The sequence below is a fragment of the Cryphonectria parasitica genome (genome assembly GCF_011745365.1).
Source record: "Cryphonectria parasitica EP155 unplaced genomic scaffold M406scaffold_1, whole genome shotgun sequence".
NCBI lineage: Eukaryota > Fungi > Ascomycota > Sordariomycetes > Diaporthales > Cryphonectriaceae > Cryphonectria > Cryphonectria parasitica.
The window spans coordinates 3,331,735-3,339,048 of NW_024468909.1; the positions used below are offsets into that span (position 1 = coordinate 3,331,735).

At 54.7% G+C, this 7,314-nt stretch overlaps 1 protein-coding gene across 1 annotated transcript; it reads right to left on the bottom strand.

Annotated features, from left to right (window-relative positions):
* Positions 1-1,343, bottom strand: M406DRAFT_325789 (uncharacterized protein; the record flags this gene model as incomplete). The annotated part of the gene is made up of 3 exons (XM_040920022.1): positions 1-492; positions 651-911; positions 987-1,343. 3 exons carry the CDS (start codon positions 1,341-1,343, stop codon positions 1-3), a joined length of 1,110 nt encoding a protein of 369 aa, XP_040781302.1.
* Between the last annotated feature and the right edge of the window lie 5,971 nt (positions 1,344-7,314).

Consider the following 7,314-nt stretch of genomic DNA (forward strand, 5'->3'; position numbering starts at 1 on the left):
TCAGAGCGACCCCTGCGACAGACTCAACAGACCCTTCGCCGCGCCTCCCTTCAGTGCGCTGCTAGTCAGCCTGTCCTCCTCCCACCCATCTCTCGTCTTGCGTGGTGTCGACACACTCGCGAGGTCCGGCAGTGCCTGCTGTCCCTCCGGCCCGCAGTAGCGTCCGCCCACGGCGACAACCGTGCCGACCACCTTTCGCCCCTCCTCTTCTTCCTGCTGTTCATCGTTATTACCATCATCAACTTCCGCAGTGTTTCTGCCTGCAACTCGTGACTCCGGCAGCGGCGCCCTCCGAGCCTCCACCGACCGATACCAGTACTGTACGGGGGTGGACCTCTCGACAGTGTGTGCCGTCATGGAGGGCAGAGGAGTACGGCGGCGGGTCATGCCTGGGACGGGGCGGACCTGCAGCTTGTCGAGAGGCACATCGGTCTGGTTGGTCCTGACCTTGTAGCTGGCGAGGGAGAGGCGGAGCTTGAGGATCTCTGCTTTCTGTTGATTGTAGGAACGACGCGTCAGCACCATAATATAACAGAGGTTACACCACGGTAGTGCAAGATCATATATAGGGGCTGAAGAAACGGTGAGGGGAAGGGGGGTTGTTATAACGTATAAATAAACATATAACATGTCATGAATATACAACATACCTGTCTGAACTCCTCACGCGTCGGGACCCGACGCGGTCGCGGTGGCGGCAGGTTGGGTATCACATCCGGCACAGCCGAGGCCGCCGCAGCCCCAGATACAGGAACCGCAGGTGCAGTCGTCGTGATGGGCGCGTCGGTATCCGGCTCCGTGATGGTGGTAAACTGGGAGGTGTTGATAGTCGAGTTATCAAAGACCGAGCTCGCGTCGGGCGATATCGACCTCCGTGCCGTAGCAGGCTGCGAGGCCGGCGTCTCGTCGTCCTGTGGCGTGGGGTGGAATTTGGTTAGCCCTTGCAAGTGGTAGCCTGAGGAGGGCTCTGAGAGGAACGAGCATACCTCATCTGCTGGTTTGAGCAGCGTGTCCACCTTAGGGATCCTCGTCGCCTTGGACGGCGACGACGTCTTGACCGGGCTCCCAGCGCACAGCTTCTTAACAATCGGCCGGACGTTCTCGGCCTCCTCAAGCGGCCTCTTCTTCTTGGGCGTGCCGGTCCTCTTCTCACGTGGTGGGGAGGGCGTCGCGTGACGGGACAGCACTACGCCTGGGCTCTTCTTCAGCGGGCTGCCGCCGCCGACCGTGACACCTCCTTTGATGGACAGCTTGAGCGATGACGGTGACCGAGGAGACCTCGACACGTTCACGTCAATCGCGCCCAGGGCGCGTCTCTTTGTGGGGGTTGCAGCAGCACTCATCTTGGAACCGTGGAACGTTTTGGAGGAGAGGTAGACCAGACGCGACGAGGTCTTGTGCGGATAGCTGAAGCTAGTGTGGGTTCGAGAGGCAAGAGTGAATTAGATGAAGGCGCGTCTTGACAATAATAGTCTGGACGCGAAATGAAGAGGGGAAAAAAGAGAGAGTCGACTTCGAGACGCAACGGATTCTCTTGTATATATAAGTGAGTGTGAAAGGGTGATAGGTAGTAGGTGAGTGGCGTGCCTCACGTTTTGTTGTTGCAAGGCGACAAGGGAAGAACACATCCAGATCAGTACTTAGTCAAGGCAGGCACAGGACAAGGCGTAAAAAGTACAGGAACGTCCTGCGCGGCTACTACTTCCACTACTGGGCTTGGGCAGTTGGGGGAAAGGAGGGGGGAGGCGACAATAAGAAATGGGGGCCCAGAAAAAAAGAAGGCACGTCGCGTCAGTTCCAAGTCGCAACAACCCTGCCACCTGCCAACTGATTATTTTGGACTATTTACTTGACTACCTCTTCAGGCCTAGAGCGCGGCTGTGGGCCCTTTTCTTGCCCGAGCACGCTGACGGGGTCGTGTCATACGCGCCAACCAGGGCCGGGACTCTTCTTTCGTTCGAGGAATTTTCTTCTTCATCTTTTTCAGAAGGAGAGGAGAAAAGAAGAGGAAAGGGGCCCAGCAAGTCCACAGGGATTTTTTGACCTCATCGCGTGCAAATCCCACACGTGCAGTGCCACAATGAATGGCGATCCTCTTGTCATTTCACTGCGGTACTGTGTTTGTGTTGTACATTATGAGTACATACAGTGGCAAAGAACTTACAGCGACAAATAATCTCTCCCGAGGCACTTTACAAAACACCCTTGAAGAAAGGATATACCATCATTCGTGAAACATGCATACATCTATTGATTCGAGCAAAGAGCAAAAGCAGTAGCTACTTTCCTCCGAGGGGGTTCCTTTTTATATACCCAATGCTTCCAAAATAAAAAAAAATAAAAAAAATCCAGACTTGCACATGCTATAAAGTCAAAACATGAGAATGACAGTAGAAGCCTCAGAACGCATTGCGCATCGGGTATCAACCATGGGAGCCGTCGTATAAAACCATACATTTTTTTTTAAGCGCGTTCCTGGAGGGTTTTTTCCCCCTTTCCCACCAAGTTCGCCGTCATCCCGAAAACGCCGCCGACCTCAACATCAAATACGAATGCGTCCGAATCAAGAAACGTGGTGCGACTGGGCAATCCATTCGAGTAAATCGAAATCACAAGCAGTCTTTGCGGTATCCTGTTGTCCCTCACACCACCTCTTCTTAGCTGGCATTCAGCGAGAAGAGTGACATATCAAGAGGTTCGATGGACTTGTTGTTTCCGCTCAGATCGACAAGCATGTCATCCGTGAACGCCTCCATCGACAGGTCCATGCCGCTGCCGTAGTCGTAATTCGGCTCCAAGGTCAGGTTTAGGTCATCATACAACATGAAGTTCATCTCGATATCGAGGGACCCGGCTTCGGGGATATCGCTGTTGGGCTCAGACACGCCGCTGTCCTTGCTCGACTCGGGGGTGTCCTCAGGTGGCGTTGTAGACCTGTACAGGATCGTGTTGGCGATGACACCGCCGCTCAGGGGATCAAAGCTCATGGCCGGGGTGAACAAGCTCTGAGGGTCGATCGAGCCGAGGAAATCACTGGCCTGCGGTTGTTGCGATTCTGTCACAGCCGAGGTCGAAGCATTATTGTCTGAAGGCTTGGAAGTGCCAGCGACCTTGCTGTTATCATCCACCACCTTCAACCCTTGCGCAGCCGGGCCACCTGATGCACTAGTCTGCCGCTTCAAGGAACTCTCACGCGACATGGGCAACGCCAGATTTGGCTTGGCCTGTTTGTTGTGTCCAAGATACTCCATGCAAGAGTCCATGAGGAACTTGTCGGGATTCTCGTAGGGTTTCTCATGGAATTCCTCGTGGTGCTTCTTGCGCAATGCTTCTGAGGCGAACGTTGGCCCTCCCATCTCACAGTCGGCCACCGTGCATGGGAAGCTTGGCTTTGATACTGCCTTGGGCTCTTGTTTCTTCAGGTCCGGGGAGATGGCCTTCGCCTGTGGAGACGCATTCTGGCTGGAACTCGCTGGGGATGACGTCTGAAGGCCGGTCTTCACCCTCTTCCGAGAGGGCATCTGCAGATTGTCCTGAGTCACCTGAGGGGGGGCGACCCATACTGGCTTTCCATCGGGCGAAGTAGCACCAAACGGGAACGGTGGCTGGCTCGAGGTGGGCGCTGCAGGAGGCTGAACTCCTCTGCTATTTGGCCTCTGCGGCAATCTCTGGGGTGCTTGTTGCGCCTGCTTGGCAGCATGCACCTCGTTTGCCTGTGCCGCCGGCCCGGCCTTCGCCGCTGCTGCCGCTGCGGCCGCCGCTTGCATCTGCTGTGTCTGCTGCTGTTCGTTGAGCTTTCCTGGCTGCTTCAGCTCCTGGAGCATGGTACCAAGAAACTGCTTGTAATGCACGAGTTCCGGGGGCGGTAAGGTGAACTTCGTGTTCATAACCTGCAACTTGTCGCCGTCTTTGAACTGGCTAATGACTCGCACACGCTGTATTATTAAGTTAGCACGGTGGCATCAGGGTTGTAAGCTTGCTTGATTATGAGAAAACAGTGCTTACCATCTTGAGAAACATTCTCAATCGGTTCTCATCGCCACTCATTGCGAACCACTTCCCGATAATATTAGGATTCGACGTTTTTACAAAACCTCCAGCAACATTCAACAGTAATGTTTTGTAATTCTCCATCATTTGTGGAGGAATTTCCAGCGGCTTAGCTTTGGAATGATCATAGGCACGCGCCTCTTCATTGACGATATCCTTGTAGCGGATGGAGGCCTCCTGCATTTGCTTTGTCATTTGCTTTCTCCGTTCCCAGGCCTGTTTCTGTTCTGGAGTTAAGTTCGCGAGTTGAGCTTCCGTGAGGTTGGGTGGGAAGTTAGAAGCACTGGCATCCATTGGTAGCTGACCAGCCTGAGAAGGAGGCCGTTGAGCGGGCCCATTTGACTGGCCAGAGGTTTCCAGATCGTCAGTCCCTGGGCGCTTGAGGTTTTTGGCTGCGTTAGCCGGTGACGGATTCGTGGGTGTGGCCTTGTTTTGTCGATTTGCTTTATTCCCCGGCGCAGGAGCAGCAACTGCTGCTGCGGAATTTTGAGTGGACTCTGCGGCAGATACCGGCGTGCGAGTAGGCTGTCCCTGGGGAAAGTTCTGGGGTCCCGCAGTGTGGTTTTGAGGTGCATCGGGCTGCGTGATGGGTGGTGCAATCGGCTGAGCGGGGGGTTGTGGCTGTGGCTGTTGGAACCCAGCTGCCGAGTTGGCAGCCGACATCATCTTGGTGAACTTGATCTTCTGAAGCATCCCCTTAAGATGGTCTTCAGGGACCTCGCGCGCCCTCTCGTTGCTCGCACGGAAGCTCTGTATCTCTGCTGGCGATACATCGACATGATGGAAGCTGGCCGGCAGAGACGGTCTGACACCAGCTTGCCCTGCACCAGCTGCTGGCCCATTTCGGCCAGCGATGATACCCCGTTGCTGCAGCTGGATGAACTGCTGCACCTGAGCATTCTTGAGCTTTGTCTTGGTCTGCTCCGGGAGAGTGGATGTGGACTGCATCCAAGCTTTAAATTGTCCCCATTTCTTCAACTCGGGCGGTATGCCTTGTATCACTGTGAATACCTGCTGTGGAACATCCATCTGGTCCATGATGGCCTGTGCCTGGGGCGAGTTCAGTTGCGCAAGCTGTCTCTGTCGCAATACAGCTTGCATCTGAGGTGTCAGAGGACCTCCGTTCATCTGCTGCGGAAGCATCCCGGTCGGGTTACCTCGGTTTGCGGGGTTCATGGGCAGGCCCTGCGGAGCCTGACCAATGCGTCCTGCCATCATAGATTGTGCCTGCTGCTGCTTCCACTTCTGAAACATTTCGTGCAGTTTCTCGCCGCCCATGCTTCGCAATTTCTGCTGCTGCTCCTGATCGAGGGAAGAGAGCATTGCTCTGAACTGGGGGTCCTGGACCAGGGCTCCATTCATGCCCTGTGGTCCTGGGTGGTTGAAGCGGCCGTCCAGGCCAGCTCCGAATGATGGGTTGCCAGGCCCAGCTTGAGCGCCGGGCATCTGGCCCATCGCAACCGGTGGTTGCCCGACTGGCGCATTTAGGTTCGCTAGCGCGGGCGTTTGTGTCGCAGGCATTGAACCGCTTAAGCCCCCTGGCTGCCCTTGAAGATTCGCCGCAGCGTGTCGTGCCTGAGCTTGTAGCTGTTGCTGCTTCAGCAGCGCTTGTTGTTGTTGTTGTTGTTGCTGGTGCTGCTGGTGCTGCTGCTGTTGTTGCTGCTGCTGCTGCTGTTGTTGCTGTTGTTGTTGCTGCTGCTGCATGTCCAACGAGTTCGGCATCTGCGGCCTCGGTGTCTGATTAGGGCCCTGAGGGAACATGTTGCCATGCTGCAGACCGGCACCAAAAGGAGATTGTGAATTTGCGTTGTGACTCGGACCTGAGCTCGCGGGTACAACAAGTTGTCCCTGCCGCTCGGCCATCATGCCCTGTTTCTGTTCATTGATGATACTCTCCATATTGCTGCCAAAAGGCATCTGGCCACCAGCCTGTCCAAGACCGTTCATCATGGCCGGGTTGATAGGTCTCTGCTGGCCTGGCTGCATCGGCATGCCCTGGAAGTTCGGAGGCATGCCTTGTTGTCGCTGCAGCATCTGCTGTTGTCGCCCTTGAGGATATAGTCGCCTGACGGCAGCTTGCATAAAGTAGAGGAGGAGTGGATCCTTGTTTTGACTGCGCATCTGCTGGACCGCCTGGGGGGTTAGGACCTGGTCCAGGATCTTCGTCTTCTGCTCTTGAGAAGTATTCATTTGCATCTGACGCGCTATCTGCATGACTTTCTCTCGGTCGATTTCAGTTTGCGGCATCTGATTTGGGTTGCGCTGAGGCCCGCCAGGCAAACCGAAGCCCGGTTGTCCGGGATTCATCTGCTGTGTCATTCCGTTGCTGAGACTGAGGTTCATCTGTGGAGCTTGCTGTCCCAGCTGTGATACTTGCATGGGGTTTTGTAGGTGTTGGAAAGCCTGCTGGCCGGCACCACCACCCCTTCCAGCCATCTGCGCTCTCATCAGCGCTGCATTTTGCTGCTGCTGCTGCTGCTGCTGTTGCTGCTGTTGCTGCTGCAGCATTGCTTGCCGCGCTTGGGCGTTCATCGCTTCCTGCATCTGAGGGGCTTGGTTCTGGCGTCTGAGGTGTAGCTCGTGTAGCTTTCCGCGGATCTTTTGGTCGTAGGTGTTCTGCCAGACTCTCAGTAAAACAGTTCTGCGAAATTCAAAGTCCAATAGCGACGCGGATTGACACCTACCCTGTCTTGAGATGTCTGGACAACCTCTTCCTCAAATTTGATGCAAAAGTCTGCAATTTGTTGGCGTGTAACGGCAGGGTTTGTGATAGCCAAACTTGAAAACCTGTATTGTGATCATCAGCTTAAGGATCATGATGGTGTAGCCTGGTGAGAAAGGAAGCATTGAAGCAGTGAGTCGATAAAATGACAGGTGAATGATGTTGTTTCCCCGGGGGGGGGGGGGGGTCCAATAGCAATATAGCAGGATGGGAACAATTATTTGAAATAACAGCAGGAGGAAAATACAGTGACTCAAAACACATGACCAGTCCATCTCAGTGAATAAAATAAGAAGCCTATCAGAAGACCGAAAATCGCAACTCACATTTGTTGTACATTGCGTACGCGCTCCACGATACCGAGGCCGGTTTGCCATCCATGAGGAATCTGTATTGTGTTGCTCTGAATGGCAGTGAAGATGTATTGTTGAATATTGCTATCCGGTGCAGGACCGCCGCCGCCCATTGCCATCGCTCGCTGCTGTTGCGGCATGAATTGGCCAGCTGCGGCCATCTGTTGCAAATGTGCGGCCATGGCCGCC